Below are 25011 nucleotides of genomic sequence, written 5' to 3'. Positions count from 1 at the left end.
ATCTGTCAAAATCAATTTTTCTGATTTAGGACTTTCAAGCAGAATCGAAAGACCTCTGTTCGAAAGACCCCTGTTGGTTAACAAATGAAGGAATTCTTTTGCTGGTTCCACAACCTCAGAAGGACTCCGACATCGTGATAAAGAAGTGGATGAGTCCCTTAACGCTCCTCCTCCTCTTTGTCCTGTTGTTAACCCTGATTTGAAACTCAAAGGAATTTCTACTGATTCCCAAGTTTCTTCTGCTTTTTATTCTACTAGAAATCATCCCCAAACGGATGACGAAGGTGGATCTGTTTCTCCTGCTGGTTCTGATTTTAATGCTCCTCTTCCTACTGCTCATCATCAGTGTAATGTTATCACTGCTACTGCTCCCATCAAAGATTTCTTTTCTGTTATTGATTGGCCTGCTTTGTCCAAAGATTTTAGCTCAAAAGAAAATTGTGTTTTATGGCATGCTTACCGTGCCAAATATTCTGAAAATGAACAAAATCTCATTAAAGTCAAATGGACTGAGATGATGATTAAGTCCCAAAAACATATTTTGTTCTTTGATTATCTTCAAAAACATTTCCCTGTCGATAATATTTTGAATGTTGTCAAAAAGAATTTTACCAAAGAAGATAAAACTGTCATCAGATCTTCTCATCCTCCTCTTGAAAACACTCTTCTTGATGTCAGCAAAATTGTTGTTAAATGTTCTCCTTTCAAAACTCATGATGATAAGAATCCTATTAATAACGATAGGAAAATTATCGAACAAAATAATTTTGTTTCCCAATCTCTTCATATTTTAGGACAACAATTGGACCGTATCGAAGAGAAAATTCCCTCTCTCTTCTGATCCAAAAGTTTCCTCTGCTCCTTCAAAATTTGAAAAACTCCTGATTTCTCTCCCTGATTTGAAAAAATCTTCTGGTTTGAAAACGACTTCTCAAATGAACCTTGAGAAAGTAAACAAATTGCTTTCTGAATTAACTACTGCTCGTGCCAGTTCTTCTGGACAAAATTTTGGCATTAAAAAAATTTCCGCTTCTGATTCTGAAACTTCTTCCCAGGATTTTACTGATTCTGATATTAGAATCCTTGAACAAAACTTTGGTAAGATTGAGATGGAGCCAAAACTCCAAAGGATCTTTGACGGATCTAAACCTTTTAATCTTACAAAGAATTTTTATTCAAAACCCACTCGTCCTGATTTACAATTTGAGGTTGTGGAACCAGCAAAAGAATTCCTTCGTTCGTTAACCAACAGAGGTCTTTCGATTCTGCTTGAAAGTCCTAAATCAGAAAAATTGATTTTGACAGATCCATCCATATACTGCTGGATGTAATCAAGATTAGAGGCATCGTTAACTACTCGAGAAGGTTTTGTAACACCTTCCAAAAACCATTCATTGGGGAGGTCAATCTCATTCCATCGAATCATTTTTAGAGTTTTGATATTAGCATTCTGAGTAGAACTTTGAATTAACAAAGTAGATTCACCTGAATTCTTGATCACAGCTTGTGGATCTAGATTTGTCTTCATCAATTTATAATAAATACGGTAGATGATAGCAAGGGGTCTGCTACCTTCTTCCATATTATAACCAGAAGTCAAAATATTAAACGTCAAAGCTTTCAAATTATGAATATCATTCAAAGCAAGGGAAATATTGGGAAAAACATCAAAATGGACAGGGCCATTAAACAGAGAAGATTGAATCATGCCAAGAATACTGGTACGAAAATCAACAAATCTTGCGTCACGCAAGCATAACAAAACAGAAGCAATTTACCAGAGCCTTCTATCTTTTGAAGCTCCTTTGCTCTCTAGCCATTCCCCTAAAGCTTGGGAATATTCCATTTATCAAAATTAAAATTATTATCACTTTCGACAGAAAATTGTTCAAAATTAACCACGTCAGGTGGTAAACTGGAATTAGAGCTAACAGAAGAATTAGATCTCCACATTTTGACACACAAACTAAACTCAAAATTACTCACTGGGCAAAGTCTTATAGGATCTCATCCTAGGTACTCACTCACAGGGCAAACTTCCTAAACGTGTCATTCCTAGACGCAAAACTATCCACACATACCCTTGCCCTAACCCACAGTTGAAACCATATAGATGCAGGGAGTAGGGGAGAGTGATGTACATGCAATTGTATAATTTAAAACAAAGCAGTAAAACCAGCCATGAGGCGGTGATGACAGTTGTATAAACAAAATATAAAACTGAAATTAAAGATAGTGAAGAAGCGGGATAAACAAAGCTTGATATAAGCTTAAATCGTTACAGATTAGATAAAGCTTACAAAAAAAAGTGATAGTGCTTACTGAAGTAAGTGACAGAGAAGAAGAAATGATAAGAGTAGGGAAATGGCTAGAGAGCATTAAAATCAGAAGCAGAAGGAGAAACAGATCCACCTTCGTCATCCGTTTGGGGATGATTTCTAGTAGAATAAAAAGCAGAAGAAACTTGGGAATCGGTAGAAATTCCTTTGAGTTTATATTTGAATTTAGTATATTTATTAATATTTTAAGAATTGTTTTTTTTATAAAAAAAAATTGGGCACAAAATGGTTAAATTAAACTCAAAAATTAGGCATAATACCTAAAATAACCGGGTACCAACCGGAACCGGCCGGTTATTGTATAATCGGGTACCCGGTTCTGGTTTTCAGAAATAAAAAATTTTGGCTAAAAACCGGGACCGGGTTTTCACCCCTACTAACAATAAGACAAAACTTACACTAAATTTTGTTCAATGAGATAAAAATATCATTATAAATTTAAAAAAACTTAGACTAAAAAAATAAAAATAAAAAACCAAGGGGGTGGCTGATTTTTTATGATTTTATGAAAGTGTATTTTTTTATTGGGAGACATTGATTTTTTTGGTAGTTTATGGCTGAGATTGACACAATTGATATTTTGGGGGAATGGAACATTAACAATGTGTAATAGATTGAGGAGGTACTTGTAGCATTTCTAAAAAAATAAATAAATAAATAAAAGAATATATAATAATTTAGGGTTAAATACCTAATACCCCATAGGGTTTCATTTCTCTATTTTTTTTCCTTTAGAGTTTGATTTTTATCGCATGAAGTACCTGTGGTTTTGATAAAGATCAAATTAGTCATTTCGTCTATTGATCATTAGTTGACTTAACGGAAGTCATGTTACTGACACGTGCACCAATTAAAATTTGACACTTGGCATAAGTAACCACATCATCATTGATGACGTAGCCACCTAATTAATTTTTTTATTTTAAAATATATATATTTTCAAAAAAAAAAAAAAAGGTGGCCCACGGGCCACCCCCATCTAGCCGGATGGGGTGTGCCAAGGGGGTGGCCTAGCTTGGTCAAGCCACCCCCTTGGGGTCTTGGGGGTGGTTTCTGCCACCCCCTCAGCTCCATGGGGTGGCCAGGCCACCCTCATGCTCTATGGGGGTGGCTTGGAGCCGAGCCCTTGGTGCCAAAGGGGTAGCTGAAACCACCCCAGTAGATATTGGGAGTGGTTTTAGCCACACCCTTGGCTCCTTGAGGTGACCGAGCCAAGTGAGTGCTTATTTGAAAAAATGCGAATTTAAACTAAAATCATGATTTCGCATAACAAATATTTGATAAGAAAGTACATTTTAACATATTTTACCAAACACTTTTGCAATTTTTAAAAATAGCAACTTTAAAAATATAATTTAATGTGATTTTCCGCTAATAGAAAATAAAGAAAAGAGGCACAACTTTGTTTGTCTCATGTAACAATTTTGAGGATATGATTATAATATGACCCAATAGAAACCGCCCAGGTGTTGGAAAGCAATAGGAATGTCACACGTGCACTCCGAAAGCGGGAAGCGTACCAGTACAAAGTACATTTTTAGTAGCTAGGTTTATCAACGTTAACTTGCTCTTCTCGTCCTTGCACGCCGCCGAGTGTCTTCACTCTTCACTACCTCACTTCCACTACTCTCACACTCTCAGGTACTCTCTCTCTCTCTCTCCCTCCAACATGCATACTTACTCATGTACATAACGCATGAATGACTATGTATGTAGCTGTTGGTTTTGAATTGGAGCTGGGTCGGTGCTCTAGTTTTTTTTTTTTTTTTTTTTGGCTCCTTTGGACTCTTTGTGAAAAAGTCTATGTGGTGCTTGTTATGCTTGCTAATTATTTGTATGATAGCCTACCCATTTCCTGCAAAATCCTTATCTATCATATTTTTACATGCATGTGTATGCATTTTGTATGATTATCAACTTCGTGGATATAGAGGACTGTCAATTGGTCATGTTCTTGGCTGCTGATGTCTGTTATCCGTTTGAAAGTGATTCTAACTAAAGCATGTTAGCTTATGGTGTTGTCAATTGTTGGGTAACTTCTTTTGTTTTTTTTGTTTTTTTTTTTTTTTTTTCTTTTGTTTGGGGGGGGAGGGGTTAATGAAGTTTGATATTACTTATTCATCCAAAAAAGAGAACAGTAAAAATTTATATTATCTTATGAAATGATTTTTTTAAAAAAATAAAAAATTTATATACTGATTGCATGTCTAGCAAAACTCAACATTGGATTTGCAATCAATATTTTCTAGTTTGTATTAATTGCATTGTTAAAGTTTTGATTAGATGACCTCTTCTCATCTTAAATTTTTAGGATAAGTGATGATTTAACATAGTATTAGAACCAAAGATCCTGAGATCGAACCTTGTCTCAGTTATTCACTCTCTATTTCAATTAAATATTTCATGTGTTGGGCCTCACCTATTAAAAGGGAATTTGAGCCTACAAGTGAGCGAGAATGTTAAAGTATTGATTAAATGATTAAATTTACCTCTTTTAACAGTCTAAGCTTTTAGGACAAGTGATGATTTAATATGCATGTATATCATTGAGTTTTACACAATCAACTAAGCCTCGATATAGGAGGAGGGTTGTGGTAGATTGAGGATTAGCATAAAATTTAGTCACATTTGATGGTCACGGAAAGAGAGAAGATATGGGCTCATGATGCAGAAGAAAGAAGAAAATTTCGAAATATTGTTAGGTCTGCATATTGTGAAAAACCATGGACCATTCTTAGTTTCTGATGAACTTTTAGTTTATACATGAGATAATTTTTAGTCTTCGGTCTCCAAAGATGAATTTGCATTGCGGTTTCCCATTAAAATTCTATGCAGCAAAAGTTTTTTCTGTAATATATAGAAAAATGGCATGACATGGATTCTGTGACATTGGAAGGCACACATGCTTATGAATTACAATACAATATAATGGAAGCTAAATTTCCTTTCGTAAGATGTAATTAATCTTTGTGAGTAGAACATTAACAACTGAAGGCTATTTTCATTTCCATCACACGCAAACTTAATTCTCTTATTGAATCCAAATAGAAACGCCTCTTGGATTTCTAACGTTTTTTGCTATCATTTTGATGGGATATGTGCTTTTTTTTTTTATAAGTAATACCAGTCTTATTAAAACCGTAAAGCACCCCAAAGTACCTGAAGTATAAAATAGGAATCACCTAACTAGAATGAGAAAAGCATGTGTTATTCTACACTTAAATGGTATCCATGCATTGACATGTCTTGCCTTCTTGTTTTTCTTTCCTTTTAAGGGATTTAGTCATAGAAAACAAGTAACAAGATGGGGGCATTAGACCTATGGACCATGCTATGGAGTTGGTGTGACAACCCAGCAAGTTAGTCCCATGGGTAGATTGCCCACATTGAATATGTGGATTATAAAGGTGCTCATGAGTGCTAAGACTCACATTGATTCATTACTAAGTGAGACTAGACTTTTATAAGTGATTCTAGGGATCTCTAATTGTGACTTGACTAGTCCTTTTGGAGTGATAACGCAAATGTGGCTAGTGATATCATGTGGAACTAGAATGTTGCATGATATGGGTCTTAATGAGGGCGTCACGTATTTGAGTGGGAGAGATTGTTACTCCCCACAAAGTTAGTCTCACATTGGGTGTATGGATTGCCCACATTAAATAAATAGATTATAAATGTGCTCATTAATGCTAAGTCTCATATTAATTCCTTATTAAATGAAAATGGGTTTTTAGAAGTGATCTAGGAAGCTCTAATTATAACTTGAGTAGTCATTTTAGAATGATAGCATAGACGTGCGCTCCTTGAACAGGGTTTGGGGCTAAACAGAAATCCTAATCTTGACTTTTCTTCCAACCTCTGACATAGAACTCAACCTTTTTTCTTTTTGTAATTTTTACTCTTCTTGTGAGTTTAGGAGATGCTGGATTGAACTTCACGAGTAGTTTGTTGAGTTTACAATTTCAGAAAATTTCATTCATTCACTAACATATGGTTGCCTCTTGTTTCAGGCTAACTATAAATGAAAATCTTTTTGGTGCTACAAATGTGCTGAGTTTGGAAATATTGTTGCATGGCTCCTGCTCAACCATTTATGGACATTGACCTAGACATTAAACCTCCCATCGCAGCAAAAATGGCACTTGATAAGGAGAAGAGGAGTTCCCCAACAAACTCAGATGGGAAGGGTTTAAGGTGCAAGAGTAACTGCGGAAGCACCAACATAGAGACACAAGCTATGTTGGATGATCAAACTAAGGCTCTAAAGTGCCCTGAGGATCTTGAGGTTGATATAATTGGATGTACAGTTAAAAGTGAAATAAGGTCCATTAAAAGAGAGGACCCAGATGCGACTGAATATTCAAGCTCATTTGCCGACACTACATCTAATAATGAGAATTGCTCCGGATTGAGTGAAGGAGAAGTCGAATCACAATTCTTTGGTGATGACAGTTTAGCTTCTGCATTTGATGCGTTCAGTAGTTCACTTCAGATGAGGTTTGTTTTGATTCTATATTTTGATTCTTTTAATTGTTTTTGCCCCCTGCTTTCTTGGCCAAAGATGGAGTCACCTCTAACCCCACAAGTCTCTCTCCCTCAAATGGTTGAACCCTACACTCCACCTTAGAAAGGAGAAGTATGACTAAGCTACAAGGCTATTGGTTTTTGAATATCTTATTTATTTGTGCGTTTTTGCAATGAAAAACCTAACATAGGAACCTTGTTAATTATGTATCTGATTGGTTACCATTGTAAAATTTATACATTGAAAGTTGATAAAGTGATAATGTTTAATATTCTTTAGTGAAGCTTTGGCAGTTGAGAAAGTTGATAATAGCAATGGTACCCTTAGGAACTATTATCCTAAGTTAGTGTAGGACAATGTACTAAATGATAAAGCAACCGTAATTGATCTTGTAAGTGATGCTGTTCTATTATATGGGACCATATGACAGTATCATCGCTGGAACTTAAGTCCTAATACTAAAATGTAAGGATAAAGCAATTCTCTTCTTTCCATCATGCTAATTAACAGCAATACAAGCACTTGTTTTTTGTAGCTTTTAAAGATGTTGTACTTGACTAAGGATACTTAACTGTATGGATTTTGCCAGTTTGAGGAATTCTGTCCTTTTAGACCCTTTACGACAAGGAGTAGGGCATGCTCTTGTAGTTAGTGTACAAGAAATGAAATAATTCTTATTCAAACCTTGTTCTATAGAAGGTCTTGGATGTATTATGTTCTTATGTTATAGCATAAAGATTAGATACTTGTAAAAGACCAATTCCCAAGTTTTAAGCTTTTATTTTTAAAGTTGGTGTACTCCTACCATTTCCAATGAGGCCAGGTGGCTTATCTTAATTATTCTCAGCCCAAGGTGTAATTATATTTCATTTGCACATTAAATACATATAACCCTTGTGTTAGAACAAAGGTTAAGAAATTAAAATCATCATTTCCCATTAACTTAGGCTTTTAGGATAATTGGTATTTTTTCACGGTATTAAAGTGGGTAGTCGTGACTTTGAACCTTGACCTTGTTCTATCTCTCATTTAGAGTTAAAAAATTTCATGTGTTTGGCCCCAGTTATTGAGGGAGGCATTAAATAATGGTTAAGTGATTAAATTCATAATTGATAATTCATTTTAGGCTTTTGGGACAATTGATAATTTATCACCCTATTTTGATTGCATATGCAATGGAAGCTTTCTTCATTTGGTTAAAATGCCATATTTTAAAAAATTGAACTGAAAACGAAACCGGAAAGTTGATGTTTTATCAGCACCATGATCAACTAGTCCAATATCAATTGTTTATTCTAATTTAATATCTAACTTGGTGCATGTATAATAATTTAACTTTCATATTTAGAATTAAGGAATACAAGATTTATTGAGCACTTGAGGGAAAAATATTTATAAAAAAAAATCATATTTTTTTAAATACTGTTCAATTATCAAATTAGAACCATGGTTGCCAGTTCACTGGTTGAACAAGTGAACTGGCCTGTTCAATTTGCTTCAATCCAAGTCAACTAACAGAATAGTTTGAGAGGTTTGCTGGACTGGATATCATACCAATAATGGTTCAATGGGTTTAACTGGTCAGTTCGGCCTGGTTTTTTAAAACTGTTAAAATGTCAATGTGTTAGTCTCAAATGCTTGCTGTTGGCTGTCTTGCACTTATATTTTGGTATTGGCTGCCAAGAACTTTTACATTTTTATTGGAGGAAAGATCAGAGTTCTTAATCATGATCTGGGTTTTCCATTTAAGGCCGATTCATGTTTTAGTTCCATTAAGTCGGATTAGTTTATATTCTAAACTAATCACTCTTTAGTTTCACTGTAGCAGATGATACATGACATGCACCCATAATTATTTTGTTTACGTGCTCATCAATTTTCAAAGATAGTTTATACATTACAACTGCGCTTCGCTTACTCAAGAAAAAATCATATGCTTCCACTGTAGGAAGAAGAAGTTGACAAATCACTGGAGGAACTTTATACGCCCTTTGATGTGGCGCTGCAAATGGACGGAATTGAAAATTAAGGAAATAGAGTCACAAGCATTAAAATATTCCAGGGAGATTGCAGCATATGACCAGAGAAAACACTTGGAATTCGATCAGCTTACATCTGAAGGATTAGACTCAAAGTCATTGCCATTTTCTCGCCAATGTTATAGAAAAAAGGCTATAAAGAGGAGGAAACGAAAGAGAGTTGAAGACACTGCTGATATAACATCATATATGTCTCAACATAACCTTTTCTCTTATCTTGGTACAAGATTCTTCTTTATACTTGATGGTTTTGGTGCTCCAACAAAAAAAAAAGGAACTAAGATGTGTGACTTTGTGATATATATTGCAGAAATTAAGAAGTCTGATCCAGATGGCAATTTGTTGGCTGATGATTTTGGTAACCCAGGTAAGATTTTCTGCTGCAGAAGGATTTTGTTACTGCTGTTTGGCATGTCATGCTACCTGAAGAATAGGAAAAGCCGTGAAGCATCAGAAGACATTTTTCACTTCATTTTGGTATTTTACATATCTATGCATGCCTGCACATATTTATGAGAGAGAGAGAGAGTGAGTAGTTTCATATTATACGTCCCAATCATAGGTAGTGCAATGCTGTGTTGTCAATCTTCGTTGATATAGCTTGCTGCATGGTGCTCTTGTCCATGTCTAGTATCATCTTTAATTTCATTCTAACTTATATGAATATCTTCTATTAATGTTAATCATTCTACTGATGTTAATATATTTCTTTAAATGTTTCACTGAATGCTGCTTCTTGCTGTTATTTGGGGCAGTAATCACAGACCAAAATGATGATTGCAATGACAAATTTGGCATTGGTAATAATTGGTCATTTCTTGAGTTTAGAGATGGTGAACAAATTTTGGAGCAAGTTCTTTGGAAAATTGAAATGGTGCACTCTCGGGTTCATAAGCTAAAGAGTCAAATTGACATGGTACTGTCTAAAAATGCTGCAAGGTTCTCTTCCTCTGAGAATTTGAGCCTTCTGGCACTTTGTGATGCACAGACTAGCTCTGCTCACAGTCCTACTTTCTCTGCTGGCAATGGAGACAATGTATCAGTGGGTCCCGTGTATTCTCCAACTAAGCATGCATCTGAGTGTGACAATGTAGATCTTGTTATGCCTGGAAGTGCCATTTTAAGTTATGGGGAGACAATTCATGTACCTGATATAATTGAAAGCACAGCAGGACTGTTATCTGCAGCTGATGTCACCCTCCATCAGCCACAGATTGGAGATTCATGTGAAGATGTAAGCCTTCTCCTCCCTAATAATTGCAGTTATTCATGTAACTTGGTCAGTTTATTACTAGATGGCGGCCATGGAATCATACTTATTTATCTGAATATTGTTACAAAACTTAAGCTTTCTTTTTTCCTTTAGGTTTTGTATGAGTTTATATCAGTAGCTTGAGTAACCCACTTTTTTCTCCTTTTGATTCTGTCTGTCAGAGTACACAATTATTGCAACTAACTGTAAATCGTTTTTGAAAACTTTTTCTTGGGAAATAATCAAACCTGAAGTTCTCCTTTGCATGTAGTTATTTTCAATCCTTGGTTTTCTCATTATGGTTTCAACAACACTGTTGAGGCCCTACCAAACTCCATCTCATCTACCTGGAGAAAAAGTAAGATAAAAGAAAATCCTTTAATGTCTCATCTATCCTACCAGACCCCCTTGATGTGTTCCTCAAAACCCTTTTGGCAGTCAGATCTATTCTTATATGCATTCACTTTCTTGAGATAATGGTGACATGGATGATCTACTAATTGTTTTGGGAATACATGCAGATTGTAGATAGTGTTCTGGTAAATAGTGAGGCAGGTGAAGCAGAGAAGGACAGTTTCAAAAAGGTAGATAGTCATTCCACAGAGATGCATCAGGAGGCAGAGATAGGAGACCAAGAAGAAAGCACCAATCCCCCTTCAATTCCAACATCAGAACCACCCCTTACTGTGGCAAAATCTGTTGGGCCTCAGGAGCAATCATCTCTGTCATCTTGTTTAGCTTCAGAAGTCCATTTTCCAAGGAATAAGAGAAAGCGTGGGGAGCGAAAAGCAGGCTCTGGTGGCTGGAGCAGGAGATCCACAGGTGAGCCTACAGCCAGTGAGTAAGAATTTGTTGTTTGTTCTATGTACTTGCACAAAGTAGGGACTTATCCACAAGTTGATGCATTAACATGTAGCTCCTGCAACCACTATTAGATTTATCAATTCTACAGTTTCTCTAGTTTTAGTGGGAAAATTTCTTAGCCTACAATAGCAAAATTGCAACCTCAGTGAGTGAGAATTTCTTACCAACCAAGGGTGGTGGTTCAATGGCCCAAGGAAGTTTCCAAGTGGTCAGGGCATGTACTAGGGCATGGGTTCCAATCTCCGCAATGAAGAATCCCCACATATGCCTGATTAGTATTACTTGCCTTGAATTCCCATTGATACCCTGGTGGGGCTGAGTCAAGTTATGGCTTAGTCGGACTTAAGGGAGCACCTGCAGTTCTCATCGTCTAGGCCCCTACTGTGCGGCTCCTAGCGGGTAGGTACTACTATGATCATGCCCAGATAAGATAGCTACAATTAGTCTCCCCGGCCTACCTTTTTTTAGGGAAAAAAAAAGAGTAGGATAATTCTACACGTGTCAACTTCGTTTATCTTTCCACCACTCGTGTCAACTTCTTTGTCATACTCTTATTGGTGCTGATGTGGTATTTAACGGTTTTCGTTCAAAATTAGGTGTAGGAACCTATTTGTTAATTTTGTATATTATAAGAAGCTCTCATAACACTTTTATACGACAGAGAGCTTATTGCAAATCAATGTAACGATAGGGTTTGATTTTGCATTTTTTTCCTATAACTAATCTGCGTCAACTTAAAATGACGTGTGGTGGAAAGATAAACGACCCATTGTTTTGATTCAACTGTAGAAACATACCATCTATCACCTTATGAGACAATGGCCTTTTTACTTCAAATTAGGTTGTTTCTTAATTTCTATTAGATGAGCCATGAATTGAGAAGATTGTCTTTTATTGTAATCAACTCATTATATATATATATATATATATATATATATAAAGCATTATTTTATAACAAAACTGAGATGGACAGTTTCAGATTTTTTTTTCCCACCTTTTACAATAGATCTTGAATAAAATGTTTATCTTAGTAGGATTAAGAGTTAAAAAAAAATATGGTAGGATTATCTCGTATTATGTAACCTAGGGCACAATAAAGATTAAAAAAAAGAAAGAATCTAATGTGTAAATATTTCTTCTAAAATGTGGATTGAATGCGTACAGATTCCTCCTATTAAAAAAAAAAAAAAAAAAGAAGATCCGAATGGAAATATAAATATTTCTTCTAAAATGCAGATTGAATGCGTTGGAAATTGTGCAGACTCTAGGGCAAAAGGAATATTATTGGACTCGATACAGTCAATTGATTGAGGATACTTGTTTGTAGGGCATGTCAAAAGAGAGGGAAACAAAGCGGCCAACCATTTAACGAAAACAGCTCTTTAGAAATCTCTATATCATGAACAGATCACTTTTATCCAAAGTATTTATTAAGCAAGAATGTTCTTCTTGATTTTTAAATGAAAGTATGAATTTTTCTCTCAAATTAAAATATATATATATAGATATATACCGATAGTCAAAAATAAATTAATAAATAAATGATAAATAGGTGGGATATCTGCTATAATGTCTGCCTCAGTGTGCTAGCTTTTGTGAAAGATCATATTCATGGTGCACTGCAAAGTGTCAGAACTTGGCACGTGTTGGCAACTCACTGGAACTATGATGGAATCATAACTCGCACGTGATGTGCTGACCATAAGAACATCTAAAAATGATTGAAGCCCACAAAGCTAGAGATTTGGACCATCTTGAAGCCCACACAAAATACAAAATATATTTTATTTTCAATATGACATACTTTTTTTAAAAAAATTCCTACACCTTTTTTATGGGAATATTTTTTTTAAAATAGATGTTTATTTGCTCTTAAGCGTATAGGCTGACTTCCTACTTTAAAAAATAAAAAAAGTGATGTGTAGTTACGCTCCAACGAATGTTAAGGGATGACTATACTAAGACACGGCTATCCCAATAGAATATTGCAGGGACGGAGGCAGAGATTGGTATGGGTAGGGGCCAAGAGCCTATACTAGTCCCCTATTCCTTCATCCCTAGCTGCATGGCCACCCCAATAGTCTAAGGGTGGCTATGCGGCCACTCCTTTCCTCCATTGTAGGTGGTAACACGATCACTCTTTATTACTAATTAGGAAACAAATATATAAAAAATAAATAAATAAATAAATAAACTCAAAATTAACAGTCATTTGCAATAGAGTCCTACAATGTTTAAAAGGTACTGAAGTAGCCCATTAAACTATCAAAATGTATCAAAAATGCCACTTATTTTTTTATATTCCTATAATACCCATATTCTTTTAAAAAAATAAAATAATTAAATAATTTATAAATAAATAAATAAAAACAATGGGCTTAATAAATACAAAAAAAAAAAAAAGGTGTTTTGAAATAAATAAATAATTAGTCATTGTAGTCGGCCTAAATTACAAATTGCTTTATGTCGCATTAAAGTAAAATCAAAGATTCCTGAGATATTCTAAAAAAAATAATTTAGTTCTTGGAGTCAAATTCCGTTAAAAAATATGACGAATTCTGTTAAATGTAACATCAATAGTAATAAAAATGATTACACGGTCATTCTATATATATATATATATATATATATATATATATATATATATATATATATATATAGAACTTATCAAGTAAGGGCTAGAGGAGGAGATAAGAAGAGAATAAGAAAGCAGTGGAATGGCTAGAGAGCTGAGCTTCTGTAAAAGTCTCTAAAAATTGCCTCTGCCTTACAATGGGGGAGGGGAGCCTGTTATAAAGGCAAATTACAATGAATAAAAACAAATTACAATCGTGAAACAAATAGTAAAAGTAGATTCCGCAGTACTGTGTAGTCCGCGGTCAAACAGTAGAAAGCACGTTCGGTGCCAATATATATATATTAAACTAAAAAAAAAAAAAGGAAAGCCCCTATCTTTTTTTATTAAAATTAAATTTTAGTTTTTTATTTTATTGATTTTTATTTTAATTTTTAAAAGAATAAGGGTATTATTGGAATATAAAAAAAACATGTGGCATTTTTTACTTACTTTGGTAGTTTGATGGACTACTTTAATACCTCTCGAACATTGTGAGACTCTTTCAAAAATGAGTGTTAATTTGGAGGGTTTTTTTATATTTTTTCCGACTAAGCCTCTACACCTAAAAATACTTTTTAAATATAAACCCCATCGACAACACTCCTCAACCTTTTATCACATTAATAAAAAATCAAAAAAAAAAAAAAAAAAAGATTTTCAAAACGTTTAACAAACATAGTAGTTTTTCAAATTTATTTAAGGTGATAAAATTTGAACTCTTTAATTTAAAAACAATAATTATGATAACCCATGGTAAAAGTTCTTAGTTTTTACAAAACATACTAGAAGATCTTATATATATATATATATATATATATATATATAGGATTTGACCTAATATAACCAAAACTGTATTTAGTTGTTTTTGGGTGAATTTCAAAAAGCATGAGGAAAAGTCCTTCCCTCCCCAAGTTCTCCAGCAAATATGGGCCGACTTTAGTCTTAAGTGGGGATTTGAATGTCCATAATTCCATATTTCACATTCACACATGTTTGGTTAACATTAAATTCAGGAAAGTCCATAAAGTTAGAAGCCACTGTCCCTTTCCTCGAAGCTCTTAATTCCAACACAAAGTGGAAAACATGATTTCCATGGTCTACAATGTACAAAAGCAAAAGATGACTGCAAACCCTAGTTCCTTTTGACTAAAAAAAAAAACCCCTTTTGTCAATTTTGGATTGCATCCCTAAAAATTTACTCTTTTTGAGTAAACATTCAATTATACATAGAGATAAGAGCTCATACTTGTCCAATGGTTGGGTGCAAAATTCCATTCCAAATTATTATAATTTGATGAAGAAGAATCGAGAAAGTGGGAAAATAAAAAATATTCGAGCCACACAATCCAAACAGAAGATGAGTCGGTAGAGTTTCATCACCACCGAAAAGAAGAGAGAAACGGAATTTGATTGAGTCACACCACCAGAAAAGAAGAGTCGTACCTCAAGCAATTTTTTTTTCTTTTTCATCAATTCTAATCTCCATTGAAGGACAATAGTTCACATAAATATACTCAATGACTAAACCTAACCCTAATTTGATTGACTTTTGGGCCAAACTCATTATTGAATTACAAAATAACAAACTCTTAAAAATTAAATACTACTCGCTAAAAGAACTAAAATAAAATTACATGACACAATAAACTCGTCTTGTCCCGCATCATTCTCTTTTGATTTGACAAAACTCGACCTAGAGTTTAAAAACATACAAATTACATGCTCTCGAAGATTTTTTTAAATGAATATCCTCTAAAATATTTGGGTAGTTTTCAAATCTTGAAAAGGGTCTCAAAATTTTTATTCAAAGCATAAGATGGAACATGTACATTAAAAAACATGAAATAACTAAGATTAATTAGGACCCTTCCCAAAAATGCTCCAACATCTTTTTCATACTCTTGGAGCATTTGACATAGAATTTGGGGGTGGCTATAGAAGAGAATCCTAGGCAGAAAAAATCAATTAGAAATTACCAAAATATTGATTGGAAAGGTTAATGACACTACTAACATGATTTCTTCTTCAAGATTTTCTTTAAACTGCTATGATCATTTTGCCAAATTCTCCAGATAATGATAATGAATATCCAAAGAATTAATTTTGTGAGATATTAATTAAGAAATAAACAATTTAATATATGAGGGCCTATCACTATTCGAACATATCCAATCATCATGTCTTTTTTCTCTTTGCAGCAGCTTTTAGGGTTCTGGATATAACACCACCCACAAACTGAATCATGATGCCATCCATTGGCAAATTATTTAGAACCAGACTGGACCAATTGCTTCGTTTTTCTCTCCTTTTGAGGACTATAAAATGGGTTCCTTTTCCCATGTTCTAAAGTTCTACAATTTCACAAAGACGTGCAATTTTTGTGGGGGAATAAATTATTTTTTTATTTAGTAATTTTAGTAATGGTAAAAGAAAATGAACACTAAGGACATTTAAGGTCGCGTTTGTTAACGGCTTTGTTTTTGTCTAACTGTTTTACGTTCTCTCAAGTTAAAGGTATTAACAAACAATTCGAAGCATAAAACATTCTTCAAAATATAAAAATTATTTTCCACCTTTATGTCATATCATAACACTTTTTCAAACAAAAAAACAAAAACACCCACAAATCACATTAATATTTCTCAAAGTGCACCTAGCTCATTCATAATTATATGTGATAGAATAATATAGAATACTAATGTCAAAAGGCTAGCAGTATTGTGCAATCCAACACATATAAGGTAATATCTTAATACAAAACTCACCAAAAAAAAGGTAATTTATTTTTATATTATATATTGAGATATATTTGAGATTTTAGGTCACAAAAAGAAGGCATTATAACTCCAACAGTAGAGGGAGATATTGCAAAAATGATAGTAGTTAAAAGGTGAAAAATATTGTAGTTAACCCTAAAAATGTATTTAGTAGGGGGTTGAGAAAGTGAAAAAACCAAACCAAAAGTTTACTTTGATAGTCTATGATTATTGTGTCAGAAAGGCAGGCCAAGCATGTCTTAAACAAATTAATGCCCTAAGCGATCTCACTTGCTCACAATCATAAAGTCAGGAGCTAAACATGATTACAGGGGGTCTAGATACTTTCCATGCCCTAGCAAAAAGATGGGGGAATTTGACAAGGGTGCATGTTTTTCCCTTTTAAAAGTGATCATGGGGGGGCACTTTAGTAATTCCAGCAAAAGCACCCACATTTACTTTGCCTTTGAAATTTCAAATTCTCTCTCTTTCTCTCTCTCTCTCTCACTCTCAAAATCAATAAGAATCATGCTTGCCAAAGCAAAAGAAAGGGTGGGTTGCAATAAAGAATGGAGAAAAAGAAAAGAAGCCCATCTTAGAGTTTTACAAATTGCAGAAAAAAGGGTCTTCTTCCCTTCTCAACCCAAATGAGACTTCTTTGCTCTCCTTCTCCAGCTCCTGCATACTCACTCTCCACTCTGCTCAGTTCATGCAAGATCCAAAGAACTCAAACAGCACAAGGTATGCCCCCAATCTCACATACATACATACATCTTGCTTTACATGTTCAATATGCTTTATCCTTAGTTTCTGGTGATGAAAACTTGATCATTTGGATTGTCTGCACACACACACACACACACACACACACACACACATATATATATATATATATATATATGCATTAGTATTTTGTTAATTGTGGCACACAGTTTGCAAATTTGAGATCCTCTTAGGACAATTTTCAGACATGTAAGGATGTCACTTTTAAGGTAAACCATGATGGTAAAATTGTGTGGTCTGACCAAAACAAAGTAAGGCTAATTGATTCTGTACACGTCAATGGCTCAAATCCTTTTCAATTATTTATTGGAACATTCTAATATGACCCAAAGCAGTCAACTGTTCATTTTTCTATGTTACCCTTTCATGTTTAAAAATCTTCATTAAGGGTCATTAATTCCACCTCTAAATTATAAATAAATAAATACATGAATTTATTTAGAAATATTGCTTGATTTAATCATTTCATTTATTAATAGGCGTGTCGTTTAGGACAAAAAAACATTTAATTTGACTTGAAGAGCATAGGACCTTTACTTTAGTCTACTCATCTTCACTTTTTATTACACTTATATATATATATATATATATATATATATATATCTGTGTGTGTGTGTGAAAATTAAGACCTCTGAAATAATAAAACATACAACGTGCTGTTGCATTGTGGGATGGGGTCAAATTTTGTGGGGGCCCAACAAAGAAGAACGTTTTCCAACTTGGATGGACTCAAGATGGGCCATTATCAACACAGCTGGTGAGGCCCATGGGCTTGTGTTGGGCTTGAAGACTAAAACGTTTGGAGCACGATCCCATAATATATAAAACTACAAAAGATAAAATTTAAAGGAGACTAGGTCAATTCACCAGAATAAGAGCTTTGAGTAGAGGGGAAGACTTTGAATAAAAAAAAATTACAAATGAGAAAATTTTTTTTTATTATTATTTTTTTTTTTTTCTATTCAATGTCGGAAAAAAGGAAAAAAGTGGAGAAACGTTATTTAAATAGAACGTTATACTACTGTCATATGATTGAAATGACGTAACAGTAAAAATTAATTAATTAATTAATTTTTTTTTTTACGAGATATAAAAATTAATTTTCACTTTAACGTCATTCTAGTCATCCTGTAACGGTCCGACACAAGCTGTTAGGAGGAAATGTTCAAAATTAAAAGAACCATATATAAGATGGTCTTGGTCAGGGTCATCAGTGGTGCCAAAACAGCCGCTGAAAAACTCCCAACCGAGTCTAAATTCGACCCACCACAAAAGTATTGCTAACGCCAAAGAAGGGGTCACCTTTTGTTTTTTTTTTTTTTTGATGAATTCAGTCTTACGTTAAATTTGTCAAATATATGTCTCAACTTTCAACTTTCAACAATTCCAACCCAAACTTGGAAAGTGAGCTAGCTGTTTAATTGACACAACTTTGAATAGGTAAATGAATTTGAAAAATCGCCCGAGTATTACAGTTTTTACTATGGTTATTTTATAGACAGACAGAATATGTCAAATAATGAATTAAGACTATGTGATTGACAAGTCAAGTTTTTTTTCTTTAATCATTTTACCAATTATGAATTATCATATCATCAATAAAGTCTACGTCGTACGAGTAATGCTATATACTGAACAAGTATCCACCAAAGCTGACGTGGCATGGTTGTCCACGCTACATTGAAATGCGGATAATTGTCGGATATATATATATATATATAGCATTGCTCATGCATGACATAACACATGAAGAAAAAGTATATATGCATGCATGACATGCATGTACATGTTATGCCACAGGAAGCCCTGGTATCAAAGAGCAATGGAGATGGCAACTCTATGGAGAACAATTTCCAAGTCCACAGAAATCCCAACGACAAATCCAACAAAAGTATGGAAAACAATTTCCAGAACCCCAGAAATCCCAAACAATGCAAATTCCAACAACTACAGAAACAAGCTAAGAAAATGTACCTCTCTAAAGGTTGCCAGTACCTTCACAAGAGTCTGTCTCTGTGCTCCGATCTCCTCCTACAATGAAGTTTTCCGGGCGGAGGTTCCGCCGAGAAGAAGCAACAGCTACCCAAGATCAAAGCCATTTCCCATCTCACAAGAGAAAACAATTCCCACCGCAAGGCTTAGCGTGGAAAGCAGAAGAGTTTTCCGGGGAAAATCGTTGACAGATGATGTTTTGATGAGAAGATTTGTGATTGAAGAGGAAGCGATGATGCAGATTAGAAGGAGAAATCAGATGGAAGTTATAAGGAGGAGGAGTATTATGAGAAGGAAGAAGCTTGGGCCTAGTCGTCTTAGTAGAATGGTTATGGCAGGGGAAGAACTAAATTAGTAACTACAATTTTTTGAACTTTTATTTTTCCCTTCATTTTTCAGTACTTGGCTTAATTAATTACCTTGTATGGCCTTTTTTTTTCTTCTTTTTTTTCTTTTTTTTGTCTATCTATTTTCTTATGAAACAAATTAATTTATCCAGAATATATTAGCTGGATTAATTAATTAATTTATTTATGATTCTATAATATGGTGGATGATATTGGCTAAAAAAAAAAACTCATTCTATCTGTGGTGTAAAATTTCTCTTTTTTTATAGCTTTCAATAGAAATTTGACATGTAAAACTAAAGTACCAAATACAATGAAAATAAAAACATTGTGTCTTTAATTCAAATCAATCTCATAGACTTTTCCATTCATTCTAACTCACGCCCACCACCCACCTCCGAACCCTCAATATTAGAGTCTTTAAAACCAACCAAAACGGTGACTCTGATAGTTTTATCAATGAGTATTTTATGTATGAAGTATTTTGTCAAGAAAATGAAAATTATTTAGTGTTAAATGTTATATATATTATCTTTTGGTGTTTCAAGTTAAGGTGTTGCTTCTTATTAGAGTGTACAAAATATCAAGTTTACATTACGACCTAATGGAAGTTATTCTAATTTTTTTTTTTTTTTTTTTTTTTTTGTCCTAGAAAAATGTTGAAAAATTTAGGAAATGGGCTGGGGCCAAAATGACCTCAGGAACACATAATGGTTGCAAAGAAAAAAGATTTTTATTATTTTTGGTTGAACCTCCGAAAAAAAAAAACATAGGTTAACAGCCCCAGCTAACCTACTAGTATTTTTGCTTGTAAGCCACTCAAAAACAAATATAAAGAACTTGAAAAGCAAGGATGGTGGTGGTTATCTTATCTGCATCACCCCCGCAATGTTAGGTTGTTTTCTGACTCTTAAGATCGATCACCTCCATAGGAATAAACTTTCCTTCTCTTTTGATTTTATTCAACTACCATCTTTTCTGCTTCATTATTTTTATTTCTTCTTTAATTAATTAATCATTTCTATTCATGTTCTATAAATAAGAAGTATTACCTTGTATTGTATTTATATATTTAATTGGTCTAGCTTCTTTGTTTATTTTCCTTGGAACAAATAGTTAAATACAAAGATTATTGTTTATTTAAACAAAAAGACAAAAAAGAAAGAAATCAATCTTGAATTATAGCCACCTGTGAGAAGTCATGAACAACATATTTGGTTGACCTACTAAAAACTTCCAAAGAGATCGAGGGGACAGTTTGTCAAAAATGTCAAGATGGATTAACTACTACATATTGAGCCATGCATGCCACTCGATGGAAATAAAATGAAATTCTCCTTTTGTTGGAAAATATTTTTCAAAAATCATAAAATTCTTTTCGTTTCGGCATTTGGTTCTTACGAAAAATGAGCAACAACGAAAAAGGCAGGCGACTTCCAGCGAAGGTCGATGGAGGTCCGGTAATTGTCTGATGGTTTGAAAATAAGAAACTCAAACTCAAAAAATAGTCTACAAAATTTAAAAATAAAAACTATTTTTCGTAACTAAAAAATGTTTGTTTTGGTCATTTCGATTTGACGAAACAAACAAAACCTTAGCATTTAAACCACATACAATTTTTTATGCTTTTTTATTTTTGAGTTTGAAGTAGAGCCTCATTTTAGGTAGGTGAAGTAGAGAGCATCGTGATAAGTGTTCTTGTATTCTGCCACAACAATTAAAAAGACAGCTTTTTAATGATGTAATGGGAATCTTTTGTCATCAACAACAACAAATAGTAGAGATTACCATCTTCATACAAATGATGAAATGGACACTTTACCCTATTTGTGTTCCTAATGCTAGAAGGTCCATTAATGTGGCTGAGATCAAAGGGCATGACTCATGGTGTGTTTAAATACAATTCTATATGGATGAGAGGCTGCTACCCACATGTGATTTATTACTATATCTTCTGAAAGGGACTGTTTAAGCTCATGTGTCTACAAGACATGCCACTTTAAACTCAATAAAACCTCTTCATAATTAAACATTAATTAATATATTTGTTAGAGATATGTAAGTCGATGTTTAATTAAGGTGACTTCAGCCGAATAAATACAACAAAATCCACACTATTTTTTTTGTTAATTTGGTGTAGGCCAACCGCTGTCATTGCTGCATACCATTTGATGATGCAACATTAAAAATTAGTCTTTTTGATTTTTTTTTATTTACTAATACTGATCTTATAAAGGCTAATTTTCACTATCACCTGATACTGAATTTAGATGGAAAAACCTCGTCTCCTTTCCATATTTCGATCTTTTTGGTACCCAAATAGAAATTCATATATCGAATTACTTGTTGATTTTTCTTTTTATTCTCAATATATATTTAAGGAGTAAAGCTAAAAGCTTATCTTGTGTCACTCCAAGAATAATGTGGCTATTAAAATTATCTTTAGACTTATGATTGATCACTATTGAATTTTGATCAAATTGTAATTTTAAAAGTCATTTCATTTTTTATGAACATAAGAGTAATACAAAAAATACTTCTAAAATTACTCAGTATACCTCGTTAATTTGCTAAGGATTTGAAAACACTTTAAAAAAAAAATACAAATAATTTTTTAAACGTGAATCCATAAAAGAACACTTCATGCCTTTTCTATGGCATTAAAATATTTTTTAATTAAAATGTTTTTTTAAAAAAAAAGACTTTTTAAAACTGTTTTTTTTTTTTTTTTTTTTCTTGTTTGTCCCAGTTGATGTCGTAAAATTGAAGTCTATATAACCTGGGCAGGGGCAGACAAAGAAGACAACATTGTCTGTGTCCAACCCTATTTACTTGACGTATATTCCATCACGCCTCACGTGCGTGGACAGCGGGTGTAATTATTGTACACAAACACCATCACGATTCACGTATAGCGACGTTTCCAAACACCATCATACGGCTCCAGAGTTTCTTCAACTTTTCAGATTTATTCTGATCCGACGCTTCATATCACATGCCTAGCTTTTGATTGTCTAGAGCCCACATCCCTCATCTGTGTGGTCCTGCACCACTATCTGTATCTTCGTCATACTATGATACTCACCAGTCACGGGTTTTAGCCCCCACCTCAATCTGAGCTTCACGCTCCAATTACCCGAAGCGCGTTTTCGGCCATGAACGAGAAGATATTTTAGAATTTTTATAGTTTTGTTTTTTTGTCAAATACAGTTTTTTTATTGTTAATTACTGTTTATTAGATTAAATATGATAGAACCAGATCTCAGACAGCCAGACTTGGCTGTACGTCATTTGCAAAACCAGAAAGAAAATTATCGAAATTGCAAAAAAACCTAAAACGATCAAGTTAATATTTTTTATTAGGTTACGTGAAATTTGATTTGTATCTGACTTATTTTGTATCCGACCCGATTTGACATTGGAATCGCTACAATTTAAATCACTTTCTTTTTTTTTTATCTGTTTTGGTGTTTTGACCTCGTTGGAGGTCGTATTTAGGCCTCGGCAAATTGACTGCCTACCAACTTTTGACCGCTTACCGACCAATAGTCAACCAACTTCTATTGACATTGATTAACCAATGGGTGGTCGGCAAAACTTTTTTTTTTTTTTTCTTTTGACAAATTCGGTTTGGTAAGCGAAATAAAATTTGTTAATCGAACCGACTTTACTGACTGACTTCGCCAATAATTTTCAATTTTTTCACATACCGTTGGTAAGACCGATAGCCGACCGACTTCTATCGACACAGATTAACCAATAGGCAGTAGGCAAAACATTTTTTTTTCTTTCGACAAATTCGGTTTGGTAGGCGAAATAAAATTTGTTAATTGAACTGACTTTACCGACCAACTTCACCGATAATTTTCAATTTTTTCACGTACCGACTTTATCGACAGCCTATCCGTGTCAGGACAAAAATTTGGCAGAATAAGTAGATGAAATTTTCAACTTTACCAACATTTTGGTGAAACAAAAAATTTTCTACCGACGCCCAACCCTAGTCGTATTTATAGTATCTTCTGACTTTAAAGTTTTGTACAAATGTAATTAACGACTTAACGTCTTTTGTATTATTTTTCAAGAAATAGTGAAATTTTGTTGAAATTCCATAAACATAGCTCTTAGTGGTAAACACATAAATCTCTGTGTTTATGATTTTTTTTTTTTTTTAATTTTCACATTTTAATGATTCTGAAAATAAGATAAATTTTCTAACATTTCTAACACGAGGAGAAAAAATACAATGGAAAAGTGCGTACCAGCTTAGGCTTATTTTCTGTACCCATCAAAATAAATAAATAAATTTATTATATTAATATTTATTTTTAATTAGTAAAAAAACTATAAAACCCTAAAGAAAAATAGAAGATTAAAGACAGTTTTTATTTAAATAAAAATCAGAAAAGAGAGAATGAGGGGAAAGAAAAAGAGCACGTGCCAAATTAATAAATGTGTGAACAAAGAATCCACAGTGTCTGATCATCAAGTTGTGGGGCCCATCATCCATGGAAGTATGAGGAAAGGAGAGAAAACAGTAAAAAATAGACCCGACTTAATCGGGACCCCGTGGGACTTGACCCGACTTCAATTTTGGGTTAACGTAATATTTTGTCTGCACCCGGAGCCTTGTCTGGAAATCAGAACACGTTTGGGAACATATGGGGACATATATATATATATATATATATATATTCATTCAATCATTTTAATTTATAAATATCAATATTTATTTACGACATAAAGTTATTAATATAAAACAACTAAAAAATTTATTTCATCTATAATCCGTCGTTTGGCTCATATGTAAAATTGTCAAATTTTGTTATTTTTTATTTTCATTTATTTCAAAGAGCTGCGAGATAATTATATGCCCAAATTACTTGTAATTTGGACAGACAATTGTGAGAAGGTCATTGTAAAGCCTACTTGCTTAAACATATGTTCGAACATCTTGAGATTTGTCAGGCAAGCAGGTAGGCATCATAAGGAGACAGAAGCCCTCTTGCAACTGCCTACTAAAAAGTGTGGATAACGGCATAAAATAGTTTACACAGATAAGAAACGTAAATCATTTTACGCTTTGTGAACGTTATTTATTTTGGTTAACGACAGCCAATATTTAACCCCGGAACAAATTTTCAAGATTTGTGTAAACCAATCTGCCTAAAACTTTGCCACGCCATACTTCATTTAGCAAAAAAACATTATTCTTTTCCTTTTAAAGATAATTTCCATGGACAACGAATTACTCAAATAAACAAATGCTGGAGTGCTCTACTCAAATGATGGCACATACGCGCCTACACCCACTTCGAGAGGCGCGTAGGGTAGAGAGTAGAGAGAGAATGTGGTCGGAATTTATACATAAACAAAATATGATGACACTAAGCTACTCTAAGGTAAAAAAATAATGATGATAATGACGATGATAATTATTATTATTAGAAAATAAAAAATAAAAATAGGAAAGAAAAAGAAAAAACAGTGCACC

The 25011-nt window shown here is 33.7% G+C and overlaps 2 protein-coding genes across 2 annotated transcripts; both read left to right on the top strand.

Moving 5' to 3' along the window:
* Positions 1-3897: 3897 nt before the first annotated feature.
* Positions 3898-11725, top strand: LOC132167704 (uncharacterized). Its single transcript, XM_059578716.1, has 6 exons — positions 3898-3980; positions 6353-6839; positions 8816-9126; positions 9217-9273; positions 9662-10140; positions 10680-11725. The coding sequence occupies exons 2-6, from the start codon at positions 6415-6417 to the stop codon at positions 11001-11003; spliced, it is 1596 nt and encodes a 531-aa protein (XP_059434699.1). The 5' UTR covers positions 3898-3980; positions 6353-6414; the 3' UTR covers positions 11004-11725.
* Positions 11726-18329: 6604 nt separating this feature from the next.
* On the top strand, positions 18330-19594 carry LOC132167573 (uncharacterized). Its single transcript, XM_059578585.1, has one exon. The coding sequence runs from the start codon at positions 18950-18952 to the stop codon at positions 19523-19525; it is 576 nt and encodes a 191-aa protein (XP_059434568.1). The 5' UTR covers positions 18330-18949; the 3' UTR covers positions 19526-19594.
* Positions 19595-25011: the final 5417 nt, after the last annotated feature.

Source organism: Corylus avellana, chromosome ca1, assembly GCF_901000735.1.
Source record: "Corylus avellana chromosome ca1, CavTom2PMs-1.0".
Classification (NCBI taxonomy): Eukaryota; Viridiplantae; Streptophyta; class Magnoliopsida; order Fagales; family Betulaceae; genus Corylus; species Corylus avellana.
This window is presented reverse-complemented; position numbering and strand designations above follow the sequence as displayed.

What these genes read in the sequence shown, in the direction of transcription:
- LOC132167704 (XM_059578716.1), top strand. Translation starts at nt 6,415, where the DNA reads ATGGCTCCTGCTCAACCATTTATGGACATTGACCTAGACATTAAACCT. An exon ending in TAACCTTTTCTCTTATCTTG is followed by an intron (nt 9,127 to 9,216) that starts GTACAAGATTCT and finishes TATATATTGCAG; the next exon opens with AAATTAAGAAGTCTGATCCA. An exon ending in TTGGAGATTCATGTGAAGAT is followed by an intron (nt 10,141 to 10,679) that starts GTAAGCCTTCTC and finishes GAATACATGCAG; the next exon opens with ATTGTAGATAGTGTTCTGGT.
- LOC132167573 (XM_059578585.1), top strand. Translation starts at nt 18,950, where the DNA reads ATGACATGCATGTACATGTTATGCCACAGGAAGCCCTGGTATCAAAGA.